This window comes from Pongo pygmaeus, chromosome 13 (assembly GCF_028885625.2).
Source record: "Pongo pygmaeus isolate AG05252 chromosome 13, NHGRI_mPonPyg2-v2.0_pri, whole genome shotgun sequence".
Taxonomy (NCBI): domain Eukaryota; kingdom Metazoa; phylum Chordata; class Mammalia; order Primates; family Hominidae; genus Pongo; species Pongo pygmaeus.
The window spans coordinates 51,104,784-51,121,759 of NC_072386.2; the positions used below are offsets into that span (position 1 = coordinate 51,104,784).

At 43.1% G+C, this 16,976-nt stretch overlaps 1 protein-coding gene across 1 annotated transcript in view; it reads left to right on the forward strand.

Annotated features, from left to right (window-relative positions):
* Positions 1–16,976, forward strand: part of GLDC (glycine decarboxylase) — a 112,351-nt gene that overhangs the window by 16,345 nt on the left and 79,030 nt on the right. Inside the window, exon 3 of the mRNA XM_054502414.2 lies at positions 7,922–8,057. Coding sequence (XP_054358389.1) covers positions 7,922–8,057 — 136 coding nt within the window. The remainder of the gene's footprint in view (positions 1–7,921; positions 8,058–16,976) is intronic.

Below are 16,976 nucleotides of genomic sequence, written 5' to 3' on the forward strand. Positions count from 1 at the left end.
CAGGTATCTTGACTCATACAGATTGCCTGTCCATTTTAATGACATTTTTCCAGTTCTTGTGGAAATTCACATAAACAGGATATTAAAACCTAGTCCTAGTAATGTATTGAAAATTTAACAGCTACTAGGGGGCGGAGGCGGGCAGATCATCTGAGGTCAGGAGTTCAAGACCAGCCTGTCCAATATGGTGAAATCCCGTCTCCATCAAAAATACAAAAATTAGCCGGGCATGGTGGCGGGTGCCTCTAATCCCAGCTATTCGGGAGGCTGAGGCAGGAGAGAATCGCTTGAACCCAGGAGGCGGAGGTTGCAGTGAGCCGAGATCGCACCATTGCACTCCAACCTGGGTGACAGAAGACTCCATCTCAAAAAAAAAAAAAAAAAGAATATTTAACAGCAAAATCATCTTATTGCTATTGGAAAGTATTTATTTGATGCAGTGGTTAGTGCAAAATTGTTGCTATTTTAGGCGCAGTGGCAAAGGGGTTGCTGTAGAAGGGCTCTTATGTGGAATGATGTAAAGAGGAAGCATTCATTCTAAATTCTGAGAAGCAAAATTTAGCAAGCAGAAGCAGTGCAAGTTCTTACCTGCAGATTCTTAGGAAGTGATGCCCAGAGGCCACTGAACTCTGTTCTTGGTACATTAGGACCAGGAGATTATGCAATGCTCTGAGGCAGAAGAATAAACAAGGTCAGAAGCAGGCATTTATTCTGCAAGAAAAGAACTTACTGTGTAGGTTCCTGAAGGATTGCCTGAATTCCTTCATGGCTGAGAGTGCAAAATAATGCACAGCTGCTGGCTGCCCTGCATAGCTGTAGGCAAGGATCTGGAAGATGCCATCTTGTCTCCAAGTGTTTCTTTCTTTTTCTTTAGGCAGGGTCTCACTCTGTCACCCAGGTGGGAGTGCATTGACGCAATCACTGCTCACTGCAGCCTCCACCTCCTGGGCTCAAGCAATCCTCCTGTCTCATTCTTTGACTTTTTTTTGTAGAGACGTGGTCTCACTATGTTGGTCAGGCTCGAACTCCTGGACTCAAACAATCCTTCTGCCTCGGCCTCCCAAAGTGCTGGGATTACAGGCATGAGCCACTGCCCCCAGCCTTCAAGCATTTCTTAATGGACGCCCCCTTTTCTCATTTGGGCTCTTTCCCCCTGGTTAGTTTCATTGTAGTTCATGTTCAGGAATTAGGCTTGTGCACAGGAGCAAGCTGGTTTTGTCCAGTTGAAAGGAAAAGTGTGAGGAATGTGCTTTTCTGTGAGCTTTGCTCTGGGGGGAATATCTAGTTTTCTTTTTCCCTTTTCCCATTTGCTTTCCAAGGTTTGCATGGCACAATCACCTTCTCAGAATACTTCTTTTGCTACTCAGGAGGAAAAGGCTGCCACTTTGGGATTAAGGACCCCATACTGTTTCCTCTAGAAAGGGAGCTCTTTTCCACGGGAGAAGAGGTGTACAGTGATAGGAATTGTGTGCTTAGTTAGGATTTGGGGTTTTATTTACACATCATCATGTCCCTTAACTTGGACTTAGAGACTGGATTCTGTGAAGTTCAGTTTCAGGTTGGTTCAGCAGGTAGATCTCTGATCATGGACTTCTCTGTTTTCTCTCCTTTTCTCTGCATCTATTGCTATCTTGACATCAAAGTAACTCAAACTCTGGGCTTCTAGGTACACTGGGTTTGTTCTCCTGCAGATCTGGCCAAAGTGAAATTTCATGAGTGGGTCTGAGAAATGGCAACCAGTGAACAAACATTTGAAACAATTCAGACACTCACTAGGCTGTATGTTTGGGGAATTCTTTTTATTATATGTGGGTGTGGAAGCCTGAGGTCTTAGATTTTATCACAGTAAGAAGCAGCTTACCCCTCTGTTCATCAAGTCACAGGCTGTCTTGGCTTCTAGCTGGGAAATTTTTGTTGGGAAGTTTTGTAGTGTTGGGTGATGGATGAGTGAATGGAAAGAAGCATGACTAGGGACCTACCCTTAATGGCTCAAAAATGTCCATTAACTTGTTGTATAGGGGACAGCTCATTCTATTAACTCACTTTGTTCTCAACAGAAGGTAAAATTGGGCATAACTACCAAGCTATCATGAGAACCAATCCAGGAAAATTCATTAGTCCCAAGCTGGATAGGGACAGAGTCCACAGGTGCTTGAGAAGTTTGGCTGGTCCTATGGAGACTAGAGTATATATTTATCACCTTAGAAACTTCTTTGTCTCATGTTTGACAGTTTTTATGCTTCTAGGTCTTACAGATAATTAATATTTTGTTCTTTATTTAAGCTAGTTTGCCTTTGTTTTGTTTTTTTTTTTTTGAGATGGAATCTCGCTCGGTTGCCCAGGCTGGAATGCAGTGGCGCGATCTTGGCTCACTGCAAGCTCTGCCTCCTAGGTTCGCTCCATTCTCCTGCCTCAGCCTCCCAAGTAGCTGGGACTACAGGTGCCTGCCACCACACCTGGCTAATTTTTTTGTATTTTTAGTAGAGACTGGGTTTCACCGTGTTAGCCAGGATGGTCTCGATCTCCTGACCTTGTGATCCACCCGCCTCAGCCTCCCAAAGTGCTGGGATTACAGGCATGAGCCACCGCGCCCGGCCCACTAGTTTGCCTTTTAAAAATTTCAGGTATTTGATTAAAGTGTGTAAGACATCAGTGGCTGCTCTGCAGGATGCTGATTTGTATCTGGAGACCCAGAACTGATAAATTGGGCCAGTGGGTTCCTGGCTGGTCTAATGTGGCATCTTCTCTTCCTTACTGTTTGAGGACATGGGGCAGGGCAGGACCAGTGCCTGAGTGGCAGGTGGTGACTGAAGGGAGGGAGATGGGAACTGGGCTGTAGTCAGGGCTCTCTCGCAAGGAGCTTGACCTTTGCCTATTACCTCCTGGACACCTGTGCGGAGAGGTATGAGAGAATGGGTTTTCTTGTGAAAGGAAAATTCAAATCTCTCTTCTGCTTGAGAGTCTAAAGACTCCAGACATCACCATCCCCCATAGTAGCTCTGATGATTTTCACATTTGAATGAAACACTTGACATTTTTAAAAGGCCAATTAGTATAAATGAAGAACAAAATAATTAATTATAAAGACCCATATAAGTGGTCAGTCTTGAAACACAGTGGCAGGCACCATCTTAGTTCTTGTGTTTCTTCTTCTGTCAAGTGAAAAAATAAACTACCATTTTTATCTTCCGCAATACTCCCATTCAATTGAGCTGCTTCTTTTTATTTTTTATTTTTTATTTTTCATCTTTTATTTCAATCCTGCTCCTTCTGTAGTCAATTGAGCTTCTTGACTGGTCTCCTGGAGCTAATTGTCAGGACTGGGGTGGTGCCCCACCCCCTTCCTGGGATCCTAGCCTCCTCCTTCCTTTGGGTGAGATCCTATCTACTCCTTCCCAGGAGGTGTCCTCTGCTGCAGACCCATAAAACTTTAACCCTACCTTTCCTATCAGTGAGAATTAACATAACAGCTAGGGCTACTATCACAGGAGTGGAAAATAAAACCATAGTAAAGAGACCTTTCAAAAGTCTGCAAGCAAAATCTAAACACATTTGAGCACCTCTCTATGGGACGAGAGCATAGATTTTTGCTGAAGGCAGGCAGAGGGGTGGCATTTTGTGTTCTCAGAGGGAAGCGATCTAGAGTTTAATTTAGTTCAGGATTCTTCTCAGCTTCTAGCCCCAAGCTCCAGGGCTTCTATCACCTCCATGACTTTCCTGAATCTGAGTCCTTGAAGTGCATTTTTCAGAAAACTTGGATCCTACTCTTCCCTTCCTTTGGGTGACAGCCTATCTACTCCTTCCCAGGAGGTGGCCTCTGCTGCAGACCCATAAAACTTTAACCCCACCTTTCCTATCAGTGGGAATTAACATAACAGCTAGGGCTACTATCATAGGAGTGGAAAATAAAACCATAGTAAAGAGACCTTCCAAAAGGCTACAAGCAAAATCAAAACAACACATTTGAGCACCTCTATATAGAGCGAGAGCTAGATTTTTGCTACAGTACCTAGTGAGGGACTGTAATTGTGGCTCTTGGCACAATAGCCAAATTCCTATCTCTCTAATCCTATTTTGTCTCCTGGGGCTGGGTATGAGGAAGGAGAGTCCTGCCCTGGAAGAATTACGTTAGCAGTTTCACTTACTATGAGGACTGTTAGTTTAAATAACCCTTTTGGCTCCCACCAATGTCCATTTAGCTATTTCTAATTATTTCAACTACTATAATATTATTTTTCTCCAGGCATGCAGCCAATTAAAAGTCAGCCGTTGAGTTGGTTCTCTCAGCCGTGCTGCTTGTGGAACAACATGACTGCAAGGCTATATTGCTTTCCTTTCCCATGCCAGGCCGTGTGAGTGAGAGAGCAATCAGTGCAAATCTTTGGGCTGGATAACTGGCTGTGCTGGTTTGACCTCCAGCTGGGTCACTCTGAGGGACTGTGGGGGAGGCTGCTGCACCCCTCTGCACAGACTTCCAACACATCCCAGAACCGTAGCACCAGCTCTCTTAAGCCAGAGGATAATGTTAGTTAGTAAAGAGAATGATGTTATTGGGGTCGATTACTTCCACTAGTAGAATCTTAATGATGTGTGGGAAACCGTGTCTGGCAAAGTGCTGGAGTTCACGTGAGGCTTTTTTTTTTGTCTCGCTCTGTCGCCCAGGTTGGAGTGCAGTGGCGTGATCTCAGCTCACTGCATCCTCCGCCTCCCTGGTTCAAGCGATTCTCCTGTGTCAGCCTCCCAAGTAGCTAGGATTACAGGCACACGCCACCAGGCCCAGCTAATTTTTGTGTTGTTAGTACAGACAGGGTTTCACCATGTTGGCCAGGCTGGTCTTGAACTCCTTGACCTCAAGTGATCCTCCTGCCTTGGCCTCCCAAAGTGCTGGGATCACAGGTGTGAGCCACCGCGCCCGACCAACCTGAGTCTTTTTTAACTGGCCAGCTGGGCCCAAGAGTATTACCGTGTCTCCTAAAAATGACTGATATAGTTTTTTTATTGGTTTCCTATGGCTGCCATGTAATATAGTACCACAAACTGGTGGCTTAAAACAACAGGAACCTGTTCACTCCCAGTTCCGTAGTCAGAAATCAAGATGTTGGCAGGGTTGGCTCCTTTCTGGAAGCGCTGAAGGAGGATCAGTTCCCTGCCTCTCTCCCATGTTCTGGGGGTTGCTAGCAGTCCGTGGCACTCCTTGGACTGTGGATACATTGCTCCAGTCTCTGCTGCCATCATCACATGGCATTCTTCTTGCATGTGTGTCTGTGTGTCCCAATTTTGCTCTTCTTATGAGGACACCAATCATTGGATTACGGCTGACCCTAATCCAGCATGATCTCATTTTAACTTGGTTACATCAGTGGAGACCCTATTTTCAAGTAAGGTTATATTCAGAGGTACCATGGGGTTAGGATTTCAAAGCATCATTTTTGGGAACACAATTCAACTCGTAACACTCCTCTTACCCATCTCCCTCCTGGACTATAGTGCTGGCCTCTTAGTGTACCTCCCTGGGCTGGGGTCTCCCCTCAGTGACCTTTCCACACCATCAGTAGAATTATCTTACTGTATTGTAAAAAGAATCATATCATCCAGCTTGATTTCCAAAGGCTAAGCTCAGTTTGACAGACAGAGCCCTTCACAGGCTGTTGTCATTGGAGAGCTGGACCAACGCAGAACAGGGACCTGTCCCCCCTGCACAGGATCATAATTGAAGCCGGACTCGCCTATAAGGCACTGCTAATTAATCTTTCCTCCTACTGGGCATCTGAATCATTCTGCCCCTAAGAAGATTATTTGGGAGGTGATTGGACTTTTTGCGTGATTGTTCCTAGGGATGTTGTCCTTGCCTGTCTTCTCAGATGTGGGTTTATTGCATTTTTACTTATTTCCTAAACTTTCAATGGAAGAAGGCAAGATCATCTTCCATAAGGTAGTTAGATTATATTACTCATGAAACTAATACCTTCAAGACTCTCTTTCCTTACTCTATTGTGGCAAAGTACCATATCTCTTGTGAATTTATTTCCTGGGAAATCATGTGGAGTGCGGAGTGTGTGTGTGTGTGTGTGTGTGTGTGTGTGTGTGGTGTAGGGTGAAAGTATTTTACTTGAGGATAAAGATTGATGCAAATAATATTCAGATAGAGTTCAATAGGGTTAAAACAATGTTAAGTGTCTTTCTTGCCAGTTTGCTGTCTTAGGTTTTGCTGTACCTACGTTTTTCTCTGATAGAGGAACAATAAAATAATAATTCTCAGGGTTAAGTGACTGAGTCCCCAAGAAGATCTTAAAGAAGACAGCCATTTGCCTAAGTAGTTAAATCCCAGTTAAATTTTAGTAGCATGGTCTATCTCTATGCAGAGAGGTAAAGAAAGAACAATATGATGTCATTTGTATCTAAAAAGTACCCTTCAGTGGCAGGGCGCAGTGGCTCACACCTGTAATCCCAGTACTTTGGGAGGCCGAGGTGGGCGGATCAAGAGGTCAGAAGTTCGAAACCAGCCTAGCCAATATGGTGAAACCCCATCTCTACTAAAAATACAAAAATTAGCCGGGTGCGGTGGTGTGCGACTGTAGTCCCAGCTACTCGGGAGGCTGAGGCAGAAGAATCGCTTGAACCTGGGAGGTGGAGGTTGCAGTGAGCCAAGATCGAGCCACTGCACTCCAGCCTGGGTGACAGAGCAAGACTCCCTCTCAAAAAAACAAAAAAGGACCCTTCAGTATAAGAGCTGTCCATGTAGCAGCTCTCAACTTAGTCCAGTGAGTTAAAGTGTGAGACTGGATTAGTAATCCTTTAATTTAAAGTCGTGTGACCTTGGCCAAGTGACTGTCTTCAATCCTCAGTGCCCTAGGCTGCGCGAAAAGCATATGGTACAATTCCTGGCGGAATAATGTTCAATAAATGTCAAAGGCTGTTATTATTTTGTGATTATACGAATGACCCGAGAAAGGGTCCCACCTGCATCCAAGTACGTTTATACTTCTTAATAACCAAAGTGCCTTCATGAGAATGCTGGCAGAAACTGCATGAGGGTGTGTTTTTTTGTTTTTGTTTTTGTTTGAGATGGGGGTCTCACTCTGTCACTCAGGTTTGAGTGCAGCGGCGCCATCTTAGCTCACTACAATCTCCACCTCCCAGGCTCATGTGATCCTTCCACCTCAGCCTCCCAAGAATCTGGGACCACAGGTGTGAACCACCACGCCTGGCTAATTTTTTGCCTTTTTTGGTAGAGACGGGGTTTCACCGTCTTGCCCAGGCTGGTCTTGAACTCCTGACCTCAGATGATCTGCCCACCTCAGCCTCTCAAAGTGCTGGGATTGCAGGTGTGAGCCACTGTTCACAGCCCTGCATGAGGGTCTTTGATTACAACTGATATTTTCTATTGTTGGGTGATGGCCTTTTTATAAGTTGCCCTTTCGGTGACACAAAGGAGGAATGTGCAATTGAGTAGAACAATTTTAGAGAAAATGTGGATTATGTGTTAATTAGACTGAAGCCGTGCCTACTTCCAGAGAGTATAAGGCAGTTTAGGAGGTAAAACACAGTATTTTACTGGGAGTAAGACAGAATTTTTATTTAGCTTATATACAGCAGAAATAGAAATGGAACAGAAAAAGCCTGGAATGAGGCAAGTGTTAAAATGGGCAATTCTAGCAAACAGAACCGAATAAGGAACAGTCAAAACAATGATGAGGGGCCAACCTTGAGGAGAAACTGAGTGTTGTTTGGGGATTTTTTTTTTTTTTTTTTTTGAGATGTCACATACAGTACTTAGTGTTGGTTGGATGGATGACTTTTACATTTTCCATATAGTTATTCTGTCATAAATACTCAAACAAAATGAGGGATTTAAACTGTAATTAGAGCTCTTTTCTGAGACATCTTCTCTCTGTAACATTTCTCTTTTTCCCACAATCAGGTGAAAATGAAATCCTTGCAACTCTGCATGCCATTTCAAGCAAAAACCAGATCTGGAGATCGTATATTGGCATGGGCTATTATAACTGCTCAGTGCCACAGACGATTTTGCGGAACTTACTGGAGAACTCAGGATGGTAATGTATTTCTCGGTTCAGGAACAGGACGACTGTGATTTGCATAATTCTCTCCATCCTCCATCTGTCCCCTTGCAGTCTCAGAGCCTCCACACTGACACCCACCTCCCAGTGCTGTCTCCAACCTCCGGGAACCTACCAGGTTTCTCTGGATCGGGAAATGTTCTTGCTCAAATGTTGAGGAAATAGAAGTTTCTTCCCACTTCCAGTCCCATAAAATCTACTAGGATGCTAAATTGTGGATCTGGTCATCTCTTCCTCTTCTGCAGCTTAATTTCTGTGCTGTATTTGAGTAAGGTGTGAAACCTGCAGGTGGGCAGATTCAGGCCTTTACTCCTCCTTGGAGACCCTGGGACATAGGCTACTTCTGAGCTATCTCAGTGAGTCAGTGGTGGAGTCTGGGAGAGAATCTTGGTCCACTGTCTTCTCTCAGGACTCCCCTCGACCACCCTGCCCAGACAGAGTCTTGCTGTGTATCCCAGTCTGGAGTGCAGTGGTGTGATCTTGGCTCACTGCAACTTCTGCCTCCCAGGTTGAAGCAATTCTCTTGCCTCAGCCTCCCAAGTAGCTGGGATTACAGGCGCCCACCACCACGCCCGGCTAATTTTTGTATTTTTAGTAGAGACGGGGTTTCACCATGTTGGCCAGGCTGGTCTTGAACTCCTGACCTCAGGTGATCCGCCCGCTTCAGCCTCCCAAAGTGCTGGGATTACAGGCGTGAGCCACCGCGCCTGGCCCTTCTGTCAGGATTTTTAAGGGGGACAGATAATCGTGTTTCCTTCTCCTCCCACCCCCAGAATTTTTGATTCACAACTGACTGACAAAAAGACATGGTGTTGGAGATCATAATATCAGCTTTATTGCTAGCACTTTCTAGAGAAGGAGAACATGTGCATTCTGTAGACAGGCTCTTCTAGAAAAGATATGAGAGAGGCCTGAGCTATGCATGCTCAGTTACTTATTCCAGTCTCACCTCAACAGTTAGATAAGTCACTCCTACCTCTTCTTCTTTTTTTTTTTTTTTTTTTTTTTTGCCTGAGACAGAGTCTCACTCTGTCGCCCAGGCTGGAGTGCAGTGGGATGATCTTGGCTCACTGCAACCTCTGCCCTCCGAGTTCAAGTGATTCTCCTGCCTCAGCCTCCCAAGTAGCTGGGATTACAGGTGCCTGCCACTGCACCTGGCTAATTTTTTGCATTTTTAGTAGAGATGGGGTTTCACCATCTTGGCCAGGCTGGTCTTGAACTCCTGACCTCATGATCCACCTGCCTCGGCCTCCCAAAGGGCTGGGATTACAGGCGTGAGCCACCGCGCCCAGCCAAGTCACTCCTACTTCTAGGTGTGTGTGTGTATGTGTGTGTGTGTGTCCATCTGTGTCTGTCTCCTGTCCACTCTGGTCCTCACTGATTGTGTGGTATGTGTGTGTGTGTCTGTCCATCCATGTCTGTGTCTCCTGCCCACTCCGGCCCTCACTGATAGAACAACACTGAAAGCATTTCTCCTGCATTTGAGAAAATACTTCTAGTCCACTTCCACACTATTTTGTTGTTTTCCATTGCTGTTTGCTGTATGATGTAAAGAATCAAAAAGGCCAGGCACAGTGGCTCACACCTGTAATCCCAGCACTTTGGGAGGTTGAGGCGGGTGGATCATCTGAGGTTGAGAGTTTGAGACCAGCCTGACCAACACGGAAAAACCCTGTCTCTACTAAAAATACAAAATTACCTGGGCATGGTGGTGCATGCCTGTAATCGCAGCTAGTTGGGAGGCTGAGGCAGGAGAATTGCTTGAAGCTGGGAGGCGGAGGTTGTGGTGAGCCAAGATCGCAGCATTGCACTCCAGCCTGGGCAGTTCAGGACATCTGCCTCTGCTGTTCATTGGGAAATAATGTCTAACTGTAGAGGAGGAAAGGTGGGGCCTCCTAGGCTCTTTTTTCCCATCTTTTTGGATTGGTGCCATTTTATACACCAGAAACACTGAGTTGAAATTTTATTTCAAATGATGAATTAGTCTTAAAAGGAAGACATCTTATTTGAAAATATAGGTGTCCACTTTTCGTTTCCAGCATGGAAACAAATCAAACATAGATGGAGTATGATGATAATTCCTAGGTGATTTTTTAAAAGTTAGTTTGTGGAAGAGGTAACTTTAATTTCTAGCAGGATCATCATGACACGAGGACAGAGTAAGTTGTTGCCTCTGCAATTCAAAGTATTCCTAGCAAGGGGCACAGATTGACTTTCAGATTAACATATGTAAAAACCAACTTTACTAAAGGGAATGCAGGCTTCACTAAATGGGAAATCATAAGTTGTACCAACAGGAGCTTTTGAAATACCCAAGTACATGCTCCCAATCAATGAGCGTTAACAATTTGATAAACACTTTGCATCTTTGTCTGCTTTTCCATCATTGCAAACGTAATCCTGGTGCATGTATGTGCTTTGTCCTAGATGCAATTCTTTTTATCATATAGGAGCCAGATCTCTCAGCACAATCATTCCTGTATTGCTGTCCCTGTACATAACTCTTAGTTTCAATATGCTCCACTTTATTAATAAGGGGACAGGAAAATCAAAGAACTAGTTTCTCTGTAGCGTATGTGAATGCATTTGCATTGATGAAGGCTTCTTTTTCATTGTGGTATTGGTAAAAATTTGAACGGTAAACTCCAAGGTTAATTTCAAAAGAAAATGGCCTGTTTCTCTTCCCCCTTAAGAAAAGCCTCAAAAGTACATGAACGGGCTGCAGCATTCCAGCCGTCTGAATACTGGCCAGCAGTCTTTGCTCTTGGTGGCCGTACAGAATATTCACCATATTGCTTTCTGGCTGTGGGTGGATGTTAATTTACCATAGGAGCAGCCAGTGTTTTGAGAAGGAGATGATGTTGTCCTGTACTTTTCATTTACTTTTTGGGTGCATTTTAAATACTGTTTCTTTCTATTCTCTGAAAGCTGATCTGAACCAGAGAGTGGTATTACACCCCACCAGCACTGATAGGGAGGGCTTTGCACATGTGGGTGGTAGATTTCACATTATCATCCTTCTGAATGGTTTCCATAGAGATGGAACCAACAAATTCCGGAGACGTGAGGGGAAAATAAATGGATGACATAGCCTCGGAATAAAACAAACATTTGGGCTCTTGAAAGAAAATTTACATCAGGTCTAGAATTTATTTTACGGGGTTCACTATTCCAAATTTTCAACTACTGATAACATCAGAACATTTACATTTTCCTTGTAGCTATTTCTGTTTGGTATATTTTTGGCAGCAGGAATAAAATGAGAGAATCTCAGGAGTGTTTGTCCTGTAAACCCCCATGACCCCCTTTCCCAATTCCAAAAGAAAGTCACAGCCAAAATGATAGAGAACACTAATTTTTTGGGGTTAAATATTAATGCCATGTTGAATATATCAAGCATCCTATTTGAGCTGAACTAAATGCCTTCTTGGATGTGCAGATACCTTTTAATATGTTAAAATACACTTAGGAACAAACCAGTTGAGTTAGTCATTTGGAACATAGACATTATAGATCACAGGCACATTTTCTTAATCACTATGTTTTACCTAATTGAGTCAAACTCTTGTAAACATGATGGCAGGCCTTTTGATAGCATTTTTCTCCTGAAATGAGGGTTATTTATCCTCTCTCAGATCCAAGGCTCACTGTCCTTTAACAGATAATTGTTAAGAGCATTAATACCTGTTTAATTTCAGTAGTGCCAAAAACCTCTAGACTAATACAAGAAGTTTACATGTAAAAGGAGTGAGATTACATATTTGGCATCTTTGCAAGACAACAATTTTAAAGGTCTCTACCTTTAGCAGTGCTAAATAACATTAACCTCACCTTGGACATATAAAAGGGTTGAGAGAGAAATATTACATAAGGGATGAAAAAGATGTAACTAATTTGAATAAATAGTTTTTAAGTGGAAATATGTAATAATATCTAAACAGAATTCTGCAGAAGTCCTTTTAGGAAAGGTCTATCAGCATATGCTTTAAAAACTTTTTTGAAGATGAAAACGAAAAAAACTCCAACTTTTCAAGAGCCAATGGGTCATTGAAAATACTGATCCTAAGCCAGGCATGGTGGCTTGTGCCTGTGGTCCCGGCTCCTTGGGAGGCTGAGGCAGGAAGATCACGTGAGTCCAGAAGTTTGAGGCTGTAGTGCCCAACCATTGCACAGGTGAACAGCCACTGCACTCCAGCCTGGGTAGCATAGCACAAGCCTGTATACAAACAACAGAAAAGAAAATCCTGATTAGGCCAGGTGTGGTGGCTCACACCTGTATCCCAGCACTTTGGGAGGCTGAGGTGCGCAGATCACTTGAGGTCAGGTGTTCAAGACCAGCCTGGCCAACATAGCGAAACCCTATCTCTACAAAAAATACAAAAAAAATTAGCCAGGCATAGTGATGGGCACCTGTAATCTCAGATACTCGGGAGGCTGAAGCAGGAGAATCACTTGAACCCAGGAGGAGGAGACTGCAGTGAGTGGATATTGCGCCACTGCACTCCAACCTGGGTGACAGTGAGACTCTGTTTCAAAAAAAAAGAAAATACTAGTTATATACGAAGTCTTTTTTTTTTTTTTTTTTTAAAGACAGGGTCTCCGTCTGTCACCTGGACTAGCGTACAGTGGTGCCCTAATAGCTCACTGTAAACTGGAACTCCTTGGCTCACATAATCCTCCCGCCTCAGCCTCCTGAGTAGATGGGACTTACAAGCTCCTCGCCAGGCTAATTTTTTTTTTTTTTAATTTTTAATAGAGACAAGGTTTCTCTGTGTTCCCCAGGCTGATCTTGAATTACTTGCCCCAAGAGATTTTCCTCCCAAAGTGCTGACAGGTGTGAGCCACCACACCTGGCCTGTATACTGTCTTAAAACATATACAGACACATATAGACAGAAAGCTAGGGATTTTAAAAGTTTTTGAATGTCTTATGAATTCAAAATAACTTACAGATGCTAATTTACAGTTGCTATTATTTACTTGAATAACCTTTGGACAGTACGTTAGTCTGATTTGAGCATTAAGAAAAATCTCTCATATAGGTGATGTTATTTCCATTGAGAGCCAAGAGATATTGGCTAGAGCGACGTTTAGTTATTTGTCCCAGTTCACAAGTACACTCATGCCCTGTGTAGTCATATTTTGGTCAGTGACAGATTGTGTATATGACAGTGGTCCCATAAAATTGTAATTCTGTATTTTTACTGTACCTTTTCTGTATTTAGAAACACAAATACTTAACCATTGTTTTACAATTGCCTATAGTATTCAGTACAGTAATATGCTGTGCATGTTGGTAGCCTGGGAGTGATAGGCTATATTACGTAGCCTAGGTGTGTAGTAGGCTATACCTTCTAAGTATATGTAAGTACACTTTATGAGGTTCACACAACAATGACTAAATCACCTAATGATGTATTTCTCAGAACATATTTCTGTTAAGCCATGCATGAATGTAGAAAATTAGTAAGATTAAGGCTTGGCACAGTGGCTCACTCCTGTTATCCCAGCAATTTGTGAAGCTGATGTGGAAGGATCACTTGAGCCCAGGAATTTGAGACCAGCCTGGACAACATAGTGAAACCCTGTTTCTACAAAAAAAAAAAAAAAAAAAAAAGATTGAAACCCAGGGCTTCAGCTGGGCGTGGTGGCTCACGCCTGTATTCCCAACATTTTGGGAGGCTGAGGTGGGTGGGTCGTTGAGCCCAGGAGTTTGAGACCAGCCTGGCCAACATGGTGAAACTCCATCCCTACAGAAAAATATAAAAATTAGCTGGGCGTGGTGGTGCATGCCTATAGTCCCAGCCACTCGGGAGGTTGAGGTGGGAGGACTGCTTGAACCCAGGAGATGGAGGTTGCAGCGAGCCAAGATCAGGCTACTGCACTCCAGTCTGTGTGACAGAGCAAGACTCTGTCTCAAAAAACAAAACGAAAACCAAAACCCAGTGCTTCTTAATACTTAGCAGTTTTGAAGATTCAGGGATATCTGTGAATCACTGTAGTGTTTAAGAGAATGCAGACAGATATGCTCTTTCTGGAGAGAAACATGGCACTATGCGCTGGGAGCCTTAGAACTAATTATCAGGCTGGGTGTGATAATTACACATGACTCACGCCTGTAATCCCAGCACTTTGAGACGCCAGGGTGGGCGGATCACCTGAGGTCAGGAGTTTGAGACCAGCCTGGCCAACACGGTGAAACCCTATCTCAACTAAAAATACAAAATTTAGCTGGGTGTGGTGTCACGCACCTGTAATCCCAGCTACTCAGGAGGCTGAGGCAGGAGAATGGCTTGAACCCAAGAGGTGGAGGTTGCACTGGGCCAAGATCGTGCCACTGCACTCCAGCCTGGGCGACAGAGCAAGACTCTATCTAAAAAAAAAACAAAACCCAAAAAACTAGTTATCGTATATAATTTGGAATTCTACTTCTAAGAATGTATCCTTAGACAAAGATAAAAATCTTAACTACTATGCTATTTCTAATATTTGAAATCAAAAGTAATATTCAACTGGAAGGAACTCACTAAATAAATTAAGATTTACATGAAGAAATTATAACTTAAATAATTTATTTCATAAATTATTTAACACCATAGAGCAGTTAAAATCATGTTTTTGAATAGTATTTAAAGATGTTATGTTCGATATTGTTCATGGAATAATATTAACTGAAAAAAGTTAAGATACAAAAACTTCTTTTATTTTTAGTAGAGACAGAGTCTTGCTGTGTTGCCCAGACTGGTCTCGAACTCCTGCTGCAAGTGATCCTCCCACCTTGGACTTTCAAAGTGTTGGTATTACAGATGTGAGCCTCCACGCCTGGCCAGTACTACTTTTAGTATAAATAGATTATGATGTAGAAAAGAGATTGGAAAAAATGCACCTGAATGTTAACTGTAGTAATGTTAAAGTTTGGAAATTGAGTGATTTTATTTTCTCAATAGTTATCTGGGTTTTCCAACTTGTTACAAAGAACATGTATAACATAATCATAAAAAAGGTGGTAAATGTGTTCCTGACACATAAGAGATGGTTAATGAACGGTAGCTGGTTTCTTTAACATTTGGAACATACAATAAAAAGAAAATTTAGTGTTAATCCGCATATTCTCACTCATAGGTGGGAATTGAACAATGAGAACACATGGACACAGGAAGGGGAACATCACACTCTGGGGACTGTTGTGGGGTGGGGGGAGGGGAGAGGGATAGCACTGGGAGATATACCTAATGCTAGATGACGAGTTGGTGGGTGCAGCGCACCAGCATGGCACATGTATACATATGTAACTAACCTGCACATTGTGCACATGTACCATAAAACCTAAAGTATAATAATAATAATAATAATAATAAAAGAAAAAAAATAATAAAAGAAAATTTAGTGTTAATCATCTCACCTCCCAGAGAAAACCAGCTTACATTTCGGTTCATCTACTTGTTTTTACAAACTTATAAAAACGAGAACATTTTGTATTTTACGTATTTATTTTTTGAGACAGAGTCTCACTCCCGTCACCCAGGCGGGAGTGCAGAGGCGTGATCATGGGCTCATTGCAGCCTCAACCTATCCTCCAGCCTCATGGTTATTTTTTGTTTTTTGAGACGGAGTCTCACTCTGTCACCCAGGCTGGAGTACAGTGGCATGATCTTGGCTCACTGCAAGCTCCGCCTTCCGGTTTCAAGCGATTCTTCTGCCTCAGCCTCCCAAGTAGCTGGGACTACAGTGCCACCATGCCCGGCTAATTTTTGTATTCTTAGTAGAGACGGGGTTTCACCATATTGGCCAGGCTGGTCTCGAACTCCTGACCTCGTGATCCACCCACCTCAGCCTCCCAACGTGCTAGGATTACTTACAGGCATGAGCCACTGCGCCTGGCCTGATTTTTTTGTAGAGGTGAGGTCTCATATGTTGCCCAGGCTGGTCTCGAATTCCTGGGCTCGAGTGATTGCCCACCTCAGCCTCCCAGAGTGCAAGGGTTACAGGTGTGAGCCACCGTGCCCAGCCTCCATCTACTTTTCTTTCATCTACTTTTCTTTCTTTCTTTTTTGAAAGCTTTGAAACCAACATCTTCTTATCTTTGACAGGGAGTGTGGTGGGGAGGTTGCCTTTCCAAGCAGTACAGTATCGAGACTTTGAAATAATTTCCTGAGACTTGTATTGGGGTGTTGGTGTGTGGCTATGTGTATGTGTGTGTGTGTGTGAGAGAGAGAGAGAGAGAGAAAGAGTGTGTGTGAGAGAGAGTGTGTGTTTGTGTGTGTGTGAGAGTGTGTGTGTGTGTATACAACAGAATGGATTTTTGCTTGAACAGACTGGCTTAGCAACTGTAAATTAGTTTGCCAGATTCTAAGTGGGTGGTGAACTGGAATGAATGAGGCACACAATACATGGTGTAGACAAATAGAAAGGGAAATCTGAACAGAAATGGGGTCATACAAAAGGCATAGACAACAGGCAGGCAGTTGTGATCTTGAATCAGACGAGATCGACACACATGGCTTGATACCGTGAAGACAGCTGTGGCACTACTCCAGACAAGTGCTTAGATTGCTTGGCTAATAAAAAACTTTCATTTTACTCAGAATCATTATTTGTCGTGTAGAAACACATACACATGCAGGAATACACACATACAAGCTAGTCCATCTGATAAACAGGAAAGACTTAGTATATCCATAAAGACAGGCACAGGATATACAATAGGAAGAGAGAGAATAATGTTCCAAAGAATTCATCACAGCACAGAAAACAACAGAAAAAACAAGCAGTGTCTGCTAAAAAGGAAATGATAATTAGACAATATGAATATAATACTATGCATTCATTGAAAATGATGCTGTAAAAAATATTTGCTGATGTGGGAGATGTTCATGATGTACTAATTTTTTTTTT